At 38.5% G+C, this 19,340-nt stretch overlaps 1 protein-coding gene across 1 annotated transcript in view; it reads right to left on the minus strand.

The window, feature by feature from the left end:
* Window positions 1-1,484: 1,484 nt before the first annotated feature.
* PAK2 (p21 (RAC1) activated kinase 2) overlaps window positions 1,485-19,340 on the minus strand; it is a 47,396-nt gene continuing 29,540 nt past the window's right edge. Inside the window, exons 3-15 of the mRNA XM_062582417.1 lie at window positions 18,153-18,253; window positions 17,381-17,531; window positions 16,400-16,431; window positions 15,965-16,075; window positions 14,566-14,698; window positions 13,562-13,625; window positions 12,704-12,752; window positions 10,206-10,318; window positions 9,587-9,704; window positions 7,923-8,022; window positions 4,930-5,126; window positions 4,221-4,358; window positions 1,485-3,659 (exon numbers count right to left, since the gene is read on the minus strand). Of these exons, the coding sequence (XP_062438401.1) occupies window positions 3,573-3,659; window positions 4,221-4,358; window positions 4,930-5,126; window positions 7,923-8,022; window positions 9,587-9,704; window positions 10,206-10,318; window positions 12,704-12,752; window positions 13,562-13,625; window positions 14,566-14,698; window positions 15,965-16,075; window positions 16,400-16,431; window positions 17,381-17,531; window positions 18,153-18,253 (1,394 nt within the window). The 3' untranslated portion in view covers window positions 1,485-3,572. The remainder of the gene's footprint in view (window positions 3,660-4,220; window positions 4,359-4,929; window positions 5,127-7,922; window positions 8,023-9,586; window positions 9,705-10,205; window positions 10,319-12,703; window positions 12,753-13,561; window positions 13,626-14,565; window positions 14,699-15,964; window positions 16,076-16,399; window positions 16,432-17,380; window positions 17,532-18,152; window positions 18,254-19,340) is intronic.

The raw sequence follows: 19,340 nt of genomic DNA on the forward strand, positions 1-19,340 counted from the left end.
AAAAGCTTGCACCTGCTTCCATTTCCATTGATAATGTGAGGAACATAGGGAAAACAGACCAGAAACATTTATTCAATTCCAGCTGTGGAGACCTTTAACAATCTTCTTGCTTCCTTCCCAGTCCACCCACCATCCTCTCTGACAAAGCAACCTAATTTCTCAGACCTGGTCTAAAGACAGCTTTTGCACTTCTCTGCATTTGGTGTTTGTGTTTGGGGGGGGGGGGGGGCACGGGAACACATCCCCCAACTCATCTTGCTAACATCCAGGCAGATCAAAGTGCACATTCCCAATGCCATGCTTACTTCTGCTGGGAAGCCCGGTTTATTCTACCATAAGAAAAAAAAACAGGAATCACAGATGTAAGCCATAAGATGCCCAGCACCCTATATACAACTAATCATGCCATTCCACATAACACTTCAGCTATATTACTGGCATGGATATTTGATTACAATCTGATTCAGGACCTTATGCTGGCACCTTAGCAGGAAAGCAAGACCTCTGGGACTCCTAGCACTTTCAGAAACAATCCTCTCCTTTTCAGCAGCTACCCAATCTCTAGCTACTCTCTATTCATTTGCCCTAGCTACACAGCAGAGCTGAGCAACATTGCAGCAAGTTTTATGAATGCTATTTTTCTCCCCTTCAGGGAAAAATAATAGCCTGCATTTTGAGGTTTTGTGCATGCACACAGCTGACATCGCTGGAAAAGTGATGCTCAACCTACTAATGCACAAAAACACAATACAGCATCTTCCTCCATACTTTCTTCCTCTGCTAACTCAGTTACTATCTAGCTCCATCTCTGACCCTAATTTCTGGCAACAGGTGTTAAGAAACCTAATTGTACAGCAGTAAAGCTGCTGGGTGGGGAAGAGGAGAGATGTACTTTCCAAGTGCAGTGCTAAATATTATTCCCAATCGTATAGCAAGCACTGAGATATGTTTTGGTAACTTCTCCAATAGGCTAAGTTTTATTTGCTAAAATGACTTCAAGTTCAGAAATCACATCCTAAGTAGACTCCTAATCATCTCCTAGCAGACAAATGTTGCAACACAAGATTAAAAACATTCTCATTTATCAACAGAAGTGAACTAATAATTTAAAATTACTTACGATTTCATGTTTTTCTATTTAAAAATTTCAGCACGAGTTATATTCATCTCACTGCCTAGATCGTGCCATTCAAAAAGAGGGGAGTGGCGGGGGGAAGCTCCCAGTTTAACTCTGGCAGAAGGATTTTCAAAGAGTCCATTGCCAGCAACGGACAAAGAGGGAACCATCAATCAGAAAGGTTTTTTTAATCTTAGCCAAGCCTCCCTGCTACTTTGTTTTCTTCAGAAAGCCAGATGCATTCCAACCATTGCCATTACAGTGTTGACAGTGTACTTAAGGCATTTTGCCTGGGAAGCGTATCTAGAATTATATCCCTGGAAAGGTGACCCTTCCTCGAATCTAAAGATCAGGAACATTCTCATGCTTACAGCTATAAGGATATTTATTCTTTTAATGGTACAGTTAGCAATTTACTTGGTACCTTCCACAGAAGAGCTTACCAGAATACAAATTGAACCATGATACTGTGGTTCCTTACAAAATAAGGCATCTTGTTGGTACAAAGCAACTTCCTAGCACCTAGTGAGCAGCAGCAGAAACTGAGACCCTTGCCTCGCTTCTCCTTCCTCACAAACAGGCTCAGCTGTTATGCCCAGCCACTTGCAGCTGGAATTTAGTTTTGTCATATCTTGGCTACCAGTCCCCCAAAACAGTGTTATTTCTATCTCTATATGAATACTGGAATTACCTAAAATAATAACTTTATCTTCTCACAGCAATGTTTGTAAAAGTACATGAAAATTTTAATTTGGGGTCCTCTGTCCATACCCAGCCATAACCATACCCATCCAAGGATTTGCCCACCAGGAGTGCAATAAAAAATAGATTCCCACTAAATTAATGGCTGTTCTTTCACAGAATCATTTGGCACACTGTAGTTAAGAGTTGGGTCTTCATTAAACTGTTCTGGAGGTTGAAATGCATGGACTGCAGCACTAGAAGAAGCCAGGGGCCACAGATTCTTCTACAATTGCTTCTGTTAATACCCCAAGTACTCAACCACTTAAGTTGTTCACTGCCCCTAGAGGGAGGCAGTTTTTCTTGCATTGAGTATGACTTCAGCAATTCTAGCTGGTAAAATGTCTTTAGTTAGAAAGGACCAGTGTAACATATCAAGTCTCTTCAGCCTCAAACTAGCCAGTCAAATACACCCCATTAACATCTGGCAGCACTGTTCTCCACTCTCAACCTTGGTCTTCACAGAACAGCACTTTGGCATTTCCAGGTGTTTGTAATCTTCTGTTTGAACTATATTTTAAAAGTCTTGCATCTTCAGTGTCCTCAGATCTCATTATTTGTTCTTTTGATTTCATTAGTACAAATGGAGCACATATTTAAATTCTGACAACTCCATAGGTTGATGCATTATTTGCTTGGGAAAAATTACAATATATACAAAAATGTACTTGATACAAAGAAGGGAAATGTAAAATAAAAAAATCAAAGGCACCAGCATAACTCTCAAAGCCCAAGTCAGAGTACAGATATGTGTCTTTGAACTGCCACCACACAAAGCAAAATATCCCTTAAGTTTCTGGCTGGCAAGTCTAACATGAAAAAAGAGCAGACAGGAAGACAGCTGGAATTTTTTTCTTGCCCTGACTTTAACTGATCATTTGATCATAAATGAAGTATCTGACCCCTCTCCACATATCCATAACCTGGCATCTAAAGACTTGACCAATCATGAAGTTTTTACTAAGAGGTCACACCTTTGATTAGAAGTCCACAGAACACAGGCATGTAAGAAACAGTGAATACTTCTCTTCCCCCTTTCTCAATTTTTTTCTTAAAAGAAACATTTCAACATATGATTTCTTAAGTAGCCAAACCGTTAATTCTAGAGTACAGTCACAGTTAATCCGTAAAAGGAAGGAGAGGCAAGATGTACCTTCACACTTTGTTATATTTGCTGTTAACCTAGTCATACAGGGGCTTACTAGAGCAATTTAAAAGTCAATAGGCAGAGCGGAAGAAGAGGAGAGTGAAAGAGAGAGATCAGCAGGTAAAATCAGTGCTGCTCTCTGAAAGCTTGAATCTGTCATTCAAGTATTGAAAGTATCCAGAAGGGTACGATGAATGGGAGCTGTTACAGCAAAGTCATCAAAAACCCTTAAAACTGTGGGCACAGTAAGTGGCTTTCCTTGGCTGTCCGGGGGGGGGGGGGGAGGAATTGAAAAAAAATGGGGAAAAAAAAAAAAAAAAAAAAAGACCAGTAATTCAGTCCTCAATTCCTTCTGGACCGCAGAAAGGGTTCACTAGTGTCACCACAATTTATTTTGGGTGTCTTCTGGATAAGAGTTTCTTCCCTTTTGCAGACTTCTTTTTCCCCAATCCCACCCCTTCTCTTCCCTCCCACCACAAGTGTAACAATTTCATATATTATAAAGATTTGTAAAAAAAACAAACAAAACAAAAACATCACAAAAAGATGAAGGCCATGGCAACAATGTTAGCGGTTACTCTTCATTGCTTCTTTGGCTGCTAGGATCAGTGGCGTCAAGCTAGAAAGAGGTTTGGCCAGTTTCAAGAAGGGATGCTGCCAAGAAGAAAGAAACACAGTAAATTAGTAAAAGACAATTTAAAAAAAAAAAAAAAAAGAAAAGAAAAAAGTATAAGCCACATTATCTACACAGCAATTTTCATCCTGAAATATGAGAAGCACTACAAAACACAACCAATATGCAGCTCCTGAAGAGGGGACAGATCCAGAGAATGCAATGGTTCATAGCAGCTGTGGCCTTATATGCATCCCTCCTCTTCCTGAAACAGGCCTTTCTCCAATAACTCATTACAAAGAGGTTCCCTGCTCAAATATCTTCCTTTATTCCTGTTCTGCTCATTTCAATGATTGTATTACAGTAAGTTGAAAAACTGTTGGATAATTTAGCAGTTATATAAAGACACAGGTTACCGCTTGGAAGGCTTCAGAGTACACATTACAAACTTTGCCTATGGTTCCCTCCAACCACTCTCTACTAGAGAGTCCTCAGGAGAAAACACAAAACAGAAGAGGTGTCAGTCTACAGTGACATCTACCACAGCTTTACTTCACTAGTGACCTCTGTTTCTCTGGAATTAATTAGAAGTTGACTCTTACCTGCAATAATTCTTTGGCTGATCCTCTTTTTTCTACATCCATCTCCAAACATCTGTTTAAGAAATCCCGGAATATTGGGGATAGTTTCTCAGGGTTTTGCAGCTCTGGTGTGCCATTAGTCGCTATCAAATATAAAGCCTGTAAAATAAGGAATATTGTATAACCAGGCCAAATGTTTAAGAGATGTCAGAATTAATTGCTTGGAAGCAATACCTAGATTAGGAGGAGGTTTGTAGTCTTCTGCTCCTCTCCCTGATTAGATGAGTAATTGCAAGAATGCCACTACACAATTTTAAGCAGCTGTAATCTGTTCTTGCTAGTAGCAAAATGACTGCAGATGTTCAAAACCTCAATCTCTGACATGTCAACAAGCATTTTTCATAACCCAATGAATTTACTTTCCTTGAATTAAGGAAGTATACTAAAGACAGACAAATTCTCAAAGTCTAATGTTTTAGTTAAAAGAAGGTACCATTAGTATGCCTTACGTCTTTCAAATAGAGTATCTCAAAAATTCAGGGCAGCGCAGACTGCAAATTCAAGACAACTGTCATCCTTTTCAGGGGGATCATCTTGCACTGCTGAAGCTTTTTTTTTTTTTTTTTTTTCCCTAAACACAGAGGCTATCAAAGAAAAACCACATGAATCCACTTATAACTTTACCTGTTAAACACTCACAAATAGTTCTAGCCAAGTCTAGAGTTCTTACCCGCAAAGGGTTTTCATTGAGGTATGGGGGTTCTCCTTCCACCATTTCAATAGCCATGATTCCCAGAGACCAAATATCCACTTTTGGGCCATATGCTTTCCGTGTGACCACTTCAGGAGCCATCCAGTAAGGAGTCCCAACCATAGTACTGCGTTTGCTCTGCTCTGGGGTGATCTGAGCACAGAAACCAAAGTCGGCTGTAGGATAACAGAATTAAAAGTTAATTCAGTGCATCCTAGGTAAGTGTGGTTCCTAGAAGACTTCCCTATTACTACAAATATATTCTATTCCTCCACTCTTGAATGGTTTAGGGCAGGGGGGTGGAGAGGTAGTTGGTTTTTGTTTGTTTTAAACTACATTCTCCATATTACAAGATTTGACACAGAAGATGGATATAAAACTTGAAGATGTTTAAGTAAGGCAGACTTCCATGGAATGAAGATAAGGCTTTTTGTCCCCTAGAATAAGGACGTAAGCATTCTCCTGTAGAAGGATGATGCTTTCCCCAATCCTTCCATCAGACTGGTACCAACCAGTAAATAATCAAGTAAAATCCAGAGGAGCTCTGTGTGTGGTATGTTTTACTGCCTAAATTAGAAAATACGAGTCTACCAACCATGGTTTCTGCCCTACTAAACAGATTTTATTTCTGCAGCTATTGAGTTCAATATTTCACAGTAATTTGGAAATCAAATATAGGTACTACAGCTGACAGATTTGGAATATAAGACTTTAGATAAGTAAAATATTACCCTATTCAGCAGAAGGAACCTGGACAAACAAACCTCTCCACAAGATAAGTACTGAAGAGAACAACCACACTCAAGAAAACAAGAAAAGTCACCTATTCCTATAGCCTTCAGGTGCAGCAGCAATGCATGTTCCATCATGTTACTTTATCCAGCTGCAGCACTCCCACTTCCCAGGCATGTAAAGCATCAATAAGAACACAGTTAAGGCAGGAACCAGATTTTACCTTATCATTGACACTAAGTTTGAGAGAGAGAGAGAAAGAGAGAGAATTTAAAATTTCAAATTGATTTTGAAAGTGTTATGCCAAGCAGTGCTGACAAAAGTGTCACAGTTGAGAAAATGCTAAGTTGCACCAAGAGGATGGTTTAACAAACAACTACTCCCACCCCAAATGTCAAAATGCTACCTTGAGAAAAGCAAACCTATTGCAGCTGCTAGCCCCTATGTAACTAACCAGCATCTCTTTCACTTGGGTCCTTTAGAAGGCATCATATTAAATTCAAAGAAGAGTCTATTTCAACAAACACAGAGAAGTAACAGCAATCTCATGATGTACAAACAGCACCTTCAGCACCACACCACCAGCAGGGAAAGAAAAGGCAAGCAAAAAACTTATAGCAAGTCCATCCCTTCATCTACAAGCAGATCCCAGTTTCACCAGCAGTGAATGTGGAAAAATTAGTGGTGAGGGAAGTTTTCCCAGGATCCTTTATCTGGCCAGGAAATGTGCCTTTACAGCCTCAGCTAGATGCTTCCTTCTTTCAAAAGGTGTTAATCATGTCATCCCTCCAAATGCTGGAAAGTCACCCCCAAAAAGTGCTCATGTGACAGGCAGATCAGTATCCTCCCATGGAGTTTCCCTGAAGTCAGTCTCCTCCAGGGAAAAGGAAGAAGAGCTTGAAGAAAGTGTAACCTATATCCCGCCACCCCAAACAACTGGCAGGTTTATAACCACACAGTAAATGAAGGGCAAGTCTCAAGACTGATATTCCTCCTTCATATAGCACATTTTAATAGCTAACTCCTATTTTCTTCCATCTCTACCTTCTCCTTCAATCTCTTAGGGCCAACGCTTCTTCACACAGGCTGCCTGCCTCAATGCCTGTTACCACAGCCCTGTCCTTTTCTTTATATTGTCAGCTCTTGTATCTTTTGAGCCTTCCACAGCTAATTTTTCCCAGCTACATTCTCTCCTGTAACTCTTCACTTATCTTCAGCTTCTGAACCCATTCAGTTTGTGTTTGAATACCCACCACCCTGGAAAACAAACAAAACACACACAACAACAACTATGCGAGCAAGCAGTGCACCCAACAATGCGGTTAAACAAGTCAGATTGCTTATAACCCTTCTTCACACTGCACCGCATGCCTGACATGAGACTAAAAGCCATCCATAGTAAGGAATACTGCTGAGAGATGCTTTTTTATAGCATTCCAAATTCTTACCCAGCTGTAAAAACATCATCCCTTCATTCTTTGGTAGCTTTATGCTTTGTGCATTCCTGGGTGCCAAGACAACGGACAACACACCTCTCTCTGAACAATCCTGACATCTTCTGCATATGGTTTCCCATTTTTCAAATGTTAAAAGCCTCTTCCTCCTTCAGGTGCCACATGTTTACACACACCAGAAACTGACTTACTGTACACAAGTTATAGCATGCATGACAATTACCTGAAAAGCAAGCAGTTTCTTTTGTCATTTCATGATTTTATTAATGAAAGTGGATTACACTTTCAGTTCAAGCAATGGAGACCCCTGTACAGGTGCAGCATAAAACTAGACTGCAACATAAATGGTTAATTTTGCATAATTTCTTCTTAGTTACCTTCTAAGTGAAAAAGGCAAAACAAAAAGCTAATCATGACAACCTGAAAAGACCATAAAACCACTAGAGCTAGCAGCACTTTTCTCTTGCAGCCATTTACACCTTTTCTTCACTTTATGTTACCAATTATTTCATATTTACCAATGCATTCATGTGGTAACATGTTTGCTTCAACATCCTGCCGGTTTAACATGCTCACTGCCTTAGAGTTTTGAAGTCCTCAGAATTTCAATACCTGCTATTCGCAAGTTACAGATTTTATAAGATGGAACGAATTTCTGTTGCTGACATCCAGTAAAAAGGCACCTCAAATATCCCTGCGAACTACCCTTTTATCAGCTCATGCTCTCTAATGTGAAATTTATTAGGAAGGGAAAAAAGAACATTGAAACATTTGTCTGGTACTCACTGAGTTTAACTGATCCATCCATTCCTAACAGCACATTGTCACTCTTAATGTCTCTGTGGATGACCTGGTTGGCATGCAGGAACTCAAGCGCTTGCAAGCACTGGATGGGGAAAAAAATTAAGCATATGCAAGCACAAGTTACACATGTGAACACAAATTCAAAGCACTTACACTGTTAAGCAGGGTTGAGTGTAAAAATATAGCAGGTATTATGCAGGTATAACCAGCAGAGGAAGCTCTTGTCCTAAACAGTATTTGCCAGAACTCATGGAGATCAAAGATCACTTAACTATGAAGTTTCTCTCTCATCTTATAGAACTAATAAATTTAAATCCTCATCCCCTAGTCATCATCTAAGATATTCCCCAAAATCACTCACAGATTTCATTTATTTTGGTACATGTAATTTCCAGATTCATGCTATGGGGGAACTATACGGGATTAAGCGAGCACCTTTTAGCCTCAAGTCTCACTAACAGGAATGCTTCATCCTCGACACACAGGCAACTTTACTACAATGAAGGCTGTAAAACATCTGCATTATGAAAGTCTCTAATATCATTTTTGCATTCTTTATAGATTAAAACCTTTCATACTAAGTTTTGGCCTAAAAATATGATGAAATTTAGTTTTGATATTTGAGAAAAAGCAAGAACACCATTTATAAGTCTTTTTTAATTCATATAAACAAAATATTTATCGTTTCAACTTGGCATGGACGTAATCCTCTCTGAGTGTTTTTGCCTCTATTTACTTTAGCAAAGTGGCACTGATTTACATAAGAAAGAATATCTGACATTCTGGGCAGCAGAATTTTGATGTAGTACAATTAGTTCAATATTAACTTTCTTGAAGGAAAAATTTAACTATTGTTACTGTAAATAGTTACTTTCAATTCTCTACTTCCAGCTCCTGTTTCTCAGGAAACCATTACCTGTTCATACATGTTCATATACCATTTTACTTTTCATCCCCTCCCTTTAGGTGAGTCACCAAAAGCAGATGTCATGCTGATGTAGCCATCTGGCTTTTTAAAAGCCTAAGTTTCTCCTGCACACTAGGTAATACAATTTCTTCTCCCATTCCTATAATAAATCAAGTCTGAGTTAGATGCTGGCCCTGACTCAGGGCAGAAACAATTGATAAGCTGCAGCATAAGTTATTTTTAACTTCTTTTAGAAGGATACATACTGAATCCTAAAATTATTCCAGCTACAATCTTCTGGAGTATTATTTTTCTGAAAAATCCAAAAAGATTAACCTTCACAGAACTATACCTTTCACATACTGTGAATCATGAAAACAGCCACTAAAATGAGAAAGTGACAGTCTATCAAGCTCACTGCTACGTTAGTACATGTTTCTTAAAGTATGCCTGTCTCATCAGATCTACTTTTACAGTTTCTAAGCAAACACAGTTCCACCACTACTATTTGGAAAAGGGGGTAGGAAGGGGTGCCCAGTTTCCTGAGTTATACACAGAAAATAACAAAATGAGTTTATCTCCAATTTTAATATTGATTTGTGCTCTCAGTATCATTAATTCTTCCCAAGTGAATGTCTTCAATAGCAGTTGTTGCAATTAGTGATAACATAAATGTACCAAAGAACTCGGAGGAATAGAGTATGCCTTCATTTCTCTGCACACCAAATACAGTACTCACCTCTCTGCAAACAGCAGCAATTTGTGCTTCATCCATACATGTTTCTGTGACCACATCTGTTAGTGAGCCTCCAGCTAGATATTCCATCACCACAAACAGTTCATCTCCTACAAGGTAACTACAAACGAAAAAAAGAAAAGTATGCCCACTTGCCATCAAGAGAGATACAGAACTGAAAAATGGCAGATAAGAGCACTGTGATAACTGTTCAAGAAAATGATTTACAAACACTTCATGATAAATAGTAAATAAAATAGGTAAGTAGGTAGATAGCTTAAAATGTAGATGCTGACAATAAAAGCCCTATGCTTCTTGACCTAAACGGTCCAGGTAACATCCTGCATCTCATGGAGGACATAGCATTTCCAGCTGCGCTTTTTTCCACCACTGCTCCTCAACCACATGCAGCACTGCACTGATGACAGAAGAAGGCCTCTTACCAAATCAACATGACCATTCCCTGTAACAGACTTCACTTTTTTTTAATGCTCCTCTCAATCCAAATACTGGTCTTATAAGACCCTGAGGTAAAGAAACTCTAGGTCTATAGAGGAATATCAAGTTAAAAACCTCTTGAAATCCCTGGGAATTAAGGGATCAACCAGCTGTTCGCATTTACCTGTCCAAGAAGTTGACTATGTTGGGGTTCTTTAGCTCCTTCATTACCAAGATCTCATTAATAATCAACTCCTTCTTGGGCTGTTTCTGCAGGTTTATCTGTTTGATAGCAACCTGAGGAGGGCCAAATGGAACATTAATAATTCAAACTTGAGTATCAAAAACTTTCAATCATTCTTAATACAGTAAAAGGTGAGAAGAGTTAAGAGATTCTGTGACAGCATTAAGGCAGCTTGGCACAGAAACAACCTGCAGCTTATAGGGTATTTATTCATTAGCATGTAACTATTAGCATACAACCCACACCCACAGCCAGCATCCTCCTCTCATATCTGAGAGGACTGACAACCAATAGCAAAGGCCAGAACAGACAGCAAAGAAAATATTTAGAAGATAAACAGATACTCATCCAGTTGATTTCATATCAGCTAGTCTAAAGCAGAGCAGCATCTTGTAGCAACGAAGAATGATGGCATATGCCTTCCCAGACAAAACAAGGAAATTTATTTCTGTGTATCTTCTTCTGACAAGATTAGCGTTCAGGTATGAGGAATGCAGGAAGGCCGAAGCAGTTGCAAAAATCAGCACGAACAGAAAAGCTTGAAAGAGCAATTCAACAGAGGAAGTTTTGAAGAATAAGAAACTATGTAACAGGCAAGTGTGAATGCTCAAAAAAGTGGCAAGATAAGGAATAAAATGTTTGTCACGGTACAAGTGACAAAATTAGCCCAAGTCTGAGAGAACTTAAGATAAGAGACAACTGAATCAATAGCTGGATCAACAGTAATAGCAGCCTTCACAGCCACATTGCTGTCAACAAGTTGTAAGCAGGTACTAGTGTAGTTAAACTACGTAAAGACAAAACATCAACTATCTGGAGTGACAGTCAGGAAAAATGTTGTCATGAGACAATGTTTTGAGGGGAAAGGGAAACCAGGAGATAACTCACAGAGCAATTAAAAGCCAATAAACTATCCCAGAGGGAGAAGCAAAAAATAAAGAACCACCTAGCCCAAGAAATAAGTTAGCCAGGATAAGTTTTCCAGACTTCAAAACAAATAATTGTCCCAAGTCGGTTCTGTTAGTAGTAACATTTTCAGGAGGCATTCAGGCTTTTTACTGTATAATCCACTCACGAGTCCAAAATCAAAGTATTACCACAACAACTGAAATAATCTTGTAGAAATATTCACTATCACATTGCCATGGGCATTAAAAGAACGGAACTTGTGATACAGAATCACAAAAAGGGTAAGATCAAAAGGAACCTCTGGAGGTCATCTAGTCTAATGCCCTTGCTCAAAGTAGGGCAATTTAGAGCAAGTTGCTGAGGGCCTTATCCAGCTGAATTTTGAATGGAGATCTTAATAGGTGGACACTCCACCACCACTCTGGGCCCCCGTGAGGAGGAAGAAAAAAAAAAATCTAGTATCTAAACAAAGTCTCCTTTACTGCAATTTGTGTCTGTTGCCTGCAGCGCTCCAAGGAAGAGTCCAGCTTCATCTTCTCTATACTGTCCCATTAAGATTGAAGATGGCAATAAAATCCTACTGTGGTCTTTTCTTCTTACCACTGAACAAACCCAATTCTGTCATCAGAACTTCCTCCTCTTCCTCAGACATTAAGCCGTGAGGAAGCCAGAGTACTGGATCAGTTTAACGTATGAAGGCAGAGACTGCAAGCAATCAACTGTAAGATCATCTGCCCAACAGGAAGCAGGAAAGGTCTAAGAAAGAAAAAGAGCCACAAGATTTATTCTGCAGTCAGTAGGAGAACAAGTAGTACTGCAGTGTGTAGAAAGTACTGCAGTACTACAGTACCGGGAAATGCAGTTACTGATGAAGAGGCAGTTACTTATCATTGACCTAAAGAATAAATAACTTTGGACTTTTAAAGGAAAAATAAATTTGAAATTAAAAAGAATTAAATAATTGCTAAGATTTTAATCTTGGGGAATCGGAGACAACTACTGCATGGCAAGGATGCAGCATTTTATTGGTGTCATCATCTTTGGTTTGGATGGTTTGGATGCACCAAGTAGTAAAAACAAGAAATAGGATGTGCAGAAGGCATTCTAATTAAAACAAAGAATCATTTGAGGACAAGCTATTTCCATATGGATAGGCATTTCAATCACCACTACTGAAAAAGGTCTAGAAACTAACTGTGTTAAGACTAAATGCAGATTTACTGCTGAAAATCCAGGACAATACTGCCTACAATACTTGAAGGATAAACTGTTTTCAAAACCCGTATCTGGAACATCTCAGCCCCTCTGCTTCTCACTGTAAAGACAAAACCCTATTTTTAGCTTTCACCATCTGATTACTACAAAACAAGGCACACAGTGTTACAAATGACTAGGACAAACATTAGTCTGCAAGGTGACAGCAGTGATGGAAGCCACAAAACGAAACTTAGTCAGATCACTCTGATCACCTACAGAGGAACATTTATACAGAAAAGACATTTTCATTTTGATGAGCACAGAGATCTTACCTCCTGCCCTGTTGCCACATCAATAGCTGTGAAAACTGTACCTGAAGCCCTGTGAAGATAAAGAACAATCTTACAGCCAGTTACATCTGTCACACACATGCACGCAAACAGACAGATCACAAATGCAAAATTGCTTCAGCTTTGTACGTTGCAAGAGCTCTATCAAAAAGAAGGCTGTTTAAAGTAAGCAATATCAAAGAAAAGCCTGTCAGTTTACACAAAGCAAACTAATCACAAGTCCACTCTGTTCTAAGACAAATCGTGCCTCCTGCATTCCAAGCCCCTACAACTTGTGCTGTTGCCTAAGATCAGGTAAGCTGGACAGGCTTTTCTGTAGAAGGTATTACTTTTCTGCCCAGGGGAAGCCCTCTCACAAATGCATAAGGAAATATTTGGAAAGGGACAGACAGCAGGAGTTATGCTGAGATAATAATAAGCTAATAATAAGCTACCCTTGAATATACTTAAGTGAACTTTTTTCCAAAAGAATTCATAGGAATATTAGAATAGTAACACAGTTAAAATTATTGTTAGTCCACCACACAAAGCCTTCTGAGGTACCCTCAAGCTCTTCATTAGGTAGATTGCAGAAGAGATGAATACATCTTACTAAAAGAGGACTAGAGAAGAGGCATAGATATGACAGAAAAAAGTTCTAGTGTTATGCTGTTGTATTAAAAGACCCAATTCAAAAGTTTCCACCATCGCAAGCCTTCAACATCTGTTTATCATTGTCTAGTACTGCAAATCTTTCTGCCTGCTTCAGTAAGTAGGAGCTATGTAGTAGTATCAGAGAAGAAACAGCACACCACCTTTAACACTGATTCACTGTAAACAATAGGTGGGATGAACACTTACCCCTGCCCAATTTTTTCATATCTGGTGTATTTTTTCTTGGGATCGCCTATGCTCACAATAGTACCTAAAAAAGAAAAACATTTGCACAACACTTCCATAGAAATTCTTAGAAGAGTCATTGCCTTAGGAAACGTTCTTTGCTATCACAACATAGCATACTGTTTCTGTCAACTCATGTTAAAAATACATGCCGTTCCCACTGTTCTCCTTTAGTAGGACCTGCCTCGGCCAGGATAGCTGAGTATGAGTCAGCTCAAGCAGTAAAAAGGTTGATGCATTAGGAGCCGAAGCTTCCTGATTTCATTCCAGTTGCAAATGGCCCAGTTTCAGTCAACTGCTATGCCAGGTCTTACTCTTAATGAGACAGCTCTTGCTATTTCCCACAAACATTTGAATTTAATGATAGCCTTCTGGATAACAGAACCCAGTATTAGATCATGACAAATCCATTAGGTCAGCCTGTTTCAGAAATCAGTCAGTTCCTGACTTACTAAGCACAAGAACATTAATATGGTGAAAGTTTATTTCCAGGAACATCATGGAATTAGCAACAGTAGAAACCAAGATATTTTGTGTTATTATGAATGTTATATATGTAGATCACGTTATCGTAACAGAACTTCAATCCAAAAAACTGTTCTACAATATTCTTTACCCAACAGGGTTGTTAAGGATGCAAATTAACAAAACATTTAGATCCTCTCAGCTATTGTCTGACACAAATCAGGCACAGTATTTACACAATCCTTGCACAAAAATCAGGATGGGTAATAATATCTTCCTTATCTGCTGGCTAAATAAACTATTAGAAGCATCAATATAGATGCACAAGCCACTTTGTGAGGATGTTTCGGTCAACCATGATTGCCTGACAGCTGTCTCACAGGTATTATCACTCAGAATGAAGGGTTGATTGTGATTGCATAAAAACCTCTCAAGTCAAAAAGTAAATGAGAATGAACTCAGTCATAAAGCCTTTGTTTAAATGAACTAAGAATACCTACGTAGTTTTTCCATGATCTCTTCATCTGACATTTTGGTCTTCTTTTTCTGTTTATCACCTGATTTGGTCGCACTGTCAACAGAAGAGTCACCAGCTGGTGCAGGGATGGGGTCGATTACAGACCGCGTGTAAATCTGTTGTTAAGAGAGACCATTTATTTGAGCATTCTCTTCACAATCACTGACTTGCAGTTCAAAACAATCATAGTTCTTAAAAGACCATTATGTACCATTTTACTTAACACCCTGGAGCCAGAAATTAGACCTGAGAGGCATTGAATTCCAGTGCAGAGATGCTGGCAACCTTACTGACCTCAAAAGAAAAACTAAGACACTTCCTGTACAGAGCGGATGCTAGGAGTGCATTTAATCAGGCTCTCTATCTTCCCCAGACAGACTTTCTGTGCATTTTCTTCCTGATTATTCTCTGCAACACATCAGTTGACTTGAAAGGCTTACATAGCCTTTCATCTGTGTATTTAGTTCAGTTTTACAAGCTCTAAATTTCACAGAACAGAAAATCACTGTTTAACGGCAAGACAAATTACTGCTAAGATTTAAAGGTAAAAAGATTCATGCTTCACTATGAAAAGCAGCATGCATCTGTAGACTTCTCATTTCCCTAATTCTAGGGATTTCTTTATTTCATTTCCCACTAAGCTGTTCACTCTCCCCACATTTGAAGAAACTCTTAAGTTTTACAACCATACATAGCTATCCTGGTAAAACCAAACTGTACAGCCATCACGCTGTATGTATATGTTCACATACCCAGAGTAGGCAATGCTAAAAGCAGTATCACTTGACAAGTATACACAAATCACTTCTATGCCCCTGGAACAAAACCAAGGGTCATAGTGGACAACAAAGCAGCAATATTTACATCTACAATGGGTCAAAGAATGAGCTGTAGTAAGTAGGATCCCTAGGACTCTGAGTAGGGTGCACAGGACAAAAAAAATATGAAACTAAAAGTTAGGTAACTATTTCATAAGCACTTAAGATTAAATTTGAATTTGGGTTTGGGTAGTATATTCGATGAAGGTATCTCACTGCAACCGAAAACAAAAATGAAATGCTCAAATGCACTGTCCTACACTTATGCCATTATACTATCTAAAGACAGAAATCAGCCATAATTTTTAGCACTTAAAAACGTTCTCCTCACATCTTGGGTCAGAGGATAAATATATCTGGATATCTAGCACAAGGCAATAAACTATACCAGCATTAACTTCAGGATTTCCAATCCAACTAAAATCCAGAAATCAGGTATTTTCTTAGCAAGCAAACTTAATTAAAAACAGAAAGATATGCAAGAGCTCATTTCACAAATAAAACACTTTACAGGAAAAAAGGAGTAGAAAAACACCTACAGCTCTGTGAAAAAGAGCTGCTCACCGATTTTGTGTGATCTGGCCGTGGAGCAATAACTGGAGGAGGAGCTTCTTCATCATCATCCTCGTCGTCATCGGCTACAGCTGTTGATGGCTCTGAACCTTTGGCATTCGTCTACATTTTACCAAAGTTAAAAACAGTATAAACAAGATATATCCCTCACAAAGCATTAACAGATTGCATTATTTTTGATATGAAGATACAATAATTCTTAATGATTAAAAAAGGATAGTTTGAGTAGTTTAAGTGCCCTACTACATTTTATTATGAGATTCAAATACTATTACTCTAGTAAAATGTGCTGTGTTCCACCTTCCTTTTTAGGTTTTTATTCCACAAAAAGTTCTCATTTTATTTTAATCTGCTTAATTTAATATAACAAATAAAAGATCTGAAATTTTGTTCTCCTTAGTTACAAAGGAGAGTAAACATACTCACCGTTGGTGTTCCTGAAGGAAAACCATCTTTTTCTAAATAGAACAAATAACAGAATTCATAAAATCAGCAGAATAAACAATTAAAAGTGATCTTTACAGAGTAGCTGAGAAACATTTAAAGACTATGGACCATTCTGGGTATTTCTCTCTCTCTGAAAGCAAAATTTCACTGTAATAAATGAGATAAACAAGTAGCACTGTAAGCCCATAGAAAAAAAGAAGGAATAAATTACTAAAATTATTTCTTAAGGGTAGGTTAAAAACACTCATTTCCCAACTTGCTCTACTGCTTCACCTCACGTTAGTATCCACACACTGTTTTTTAAACTGAATATTGCCTGCTATGCTTGTGCGTCCTATTATATTGAAATGGGCAATCAAGATCAAACTGGTATTTCTGCTCCCTTAATTGTGTTTTGAATCAAAGATGAAGGTATTACAAAGCTATTGTTACTTGTTACTAAGCTATTTTCAGAATGGAAATAATTTGAAGGAGAACTAGATAAAAGGAAACATGTATGTAGGACAGTCATTCCCTCAGCCTCCCCACGTAGCTCCTGGCCCAGGTGCAACAAGCTATTTGGCATCTTTGATGTCATCACTTGGGAAAGATAAAAACTCAAGTTCACAGAGAGCAACCATCTAGGAACATGTTTTGACCACAGACAGCTTAGCAAGGTCTCCAGTATGAAACCAGTCAATCATAGTCTCAGAGCCTGCTTCATAAACACAGCTCATCAATTTTAGCTGCTATTTTGAATTACCCAGTTCCATTTGTTTCCTCCTCCATTTAAAACAAGAAACTGGACAGTTTCCAGTAAGCTTTAAATCCATCTACAGATGTTTCTTCCTCATAGATAAGTAGCTTGTTTTTCCAGCATTTGAATCTGTTTTATTAATCCAAAAGAGATGAAGACCAAGTTCCAAATACTTAAGTCCCCCTCCCTGCCTTCACTGTACCTGGCATACTTGTGCATCTCACCTGGAGCAGAGAAACTCAGATACTTCTGTTTTGCTGTGTCTTTGGAGTCATAGAATTTCAGTACATCTAGTACCGCCTGAGGATTTTTCTTCTGCTCTAACTTGGTGATATTTGAGGTCTGTAGCAACCGAGCCCATTGCTCTGGCATTCCCTGAAATAACAGGCTATTTAAGTATCCTTCCAATATTTTAAAGAGTTATTAAAAAAGCAGAACAAATTTCCTTTTTCCTCTATACAGAGCATTACACATACAACTCTAAACACACAAACAGGAAGGAGTTTATTTCAATGTTCCCACTTGATGCTGAGGAGCCACATGTCCATAGGTGATGCAACATAAACCAAGACGCAACTGAAGTACCTGATTGCTCAATGTCTCAAGCATTCTCAAATCCACCAGGGCCTCCAAGCTACTGAGTCATCATGACTCAGTTAGTTATATTAAGTCAGATAAGTGAGGAATGGGAATACTAAAGCACTCAACAGTGCCAGTTATGAATTACTGAAAGTAAACTAAAAAGGGTACTTCTCCCCACACCAGTGCTCAAGGAAGACTCCCCTAGATGAAAATAAGCATTAGATCTGACATTCACATTGCAGAAGCACTGAGAGGTAAGTGTCTTTGCTCTGCACATTGTACAAACACACAGTAAAATTATTTCTTTGACAAAGAATAGACTAACTCACACTTCATTCTAGAACACCTCAACAGCTTCTCTACAGTGCAGACCCATAGGTGTTTTTCTCAGTGACTCAGGTCAAATGTACTTACAGTAAATTCTCCAGTAACCGCATCAAAGCCAACATGGATGGTATGTTCAAAATCTGATGGAGGAGAGATTTCTGGCCTTTCTTTTTCCTTTTTCTTGCTTCCTGAAAAAGGCATTGAAGATCTACTGAGTAGAGATTTAAACTCCTATTTTACCTATGCAACACAACAAACTCAAACATTAAAACATTTCAGATGAATATAGCCATTATTCTGTTTAATGGGCGCATGTATTTATATATGCAAAATAGTAATCAAATATTTTCAATTCGGCATAGACTTCACATAAAAATCAAATTCCTTTTATTAAAATCATTTATAATATGGCAGAAATCAAATAAGAGAATAAGAATCCCACCTGTACAAAGTACTTACAAATGTTATAAATAATAATTTTTCAATATAGGTTAAAAAACTTTAGTTTCAACTTCAAGTTCACCCTAAGGACAATTAAAATTTATTTGCCTTACTGCTTCAATTCAAGTTAGCTAATGCAAACTAGGCCTTCCTACAATGAAGATAAGAGTTTATAGCCATAGATTAATGACCTAATCCAGATTAAAAGAAAAAAGCAACCATAATAAATACCAGAAGTGTGGACATATAAAGAGAAGGACCATGTGAACAATCCTACCTAGATTCAGTTAAATTTATAAGATGTTTTATAATGCATAGGGTTGGGGTTTTTTTTTTTCATTTTTCTGACAAAGCCAATATAATTGCAAAGTGTCTTCCATTTTCATTTATTTTAACTCAAAATATGAAATAAAGTTATCATTAATTATTATACAGTCCCTTTAACTCTGAACTTTTTGCTGATACACCAGAAGGCTGTGCTGCCATTCAGAGATCTGGAGAGGCTGGAGAGTTGGGCGGAGAGGAATCTCATGAGGTTCCACAAGGGTAAGTGCAGAGTCCTGCACCTAAGGAGGAAAAACCCCATGCACCAATACAGGTTTGGAGCTGACCTACTGGAAAGCAGCTCTGCAGCAAAGGACCTGGGAGTGCTTGCAAAAAACAGATAGATTATAAGCCAGCAATGTGCCCTTGTAGCCAAGGTCAACGGTATCCTTGGGTGCATTCGGAAGTGTTGCCAGCAGGTCGAGGGAGGTGATCCTGCCACTCTACTCAGCCCTGGTGAGGCCTCATCAAGTACTGCATCCAGTTCTGGGCTCCCCAGTACAACAGAGA

Source organism: Rhea pennata, chromosome 9 (genome assembly GCF_028389875.1).
Source record: "Rhea pennata isolate bPtePen1 chromosome 9, bPtePen1.pri, whole genome shotgun sequence".
NCBI lineage: Eukaryota > Metazoa > Chordata > Aves > Rheiformes > Rheidae > Rhea > Rhea pennata.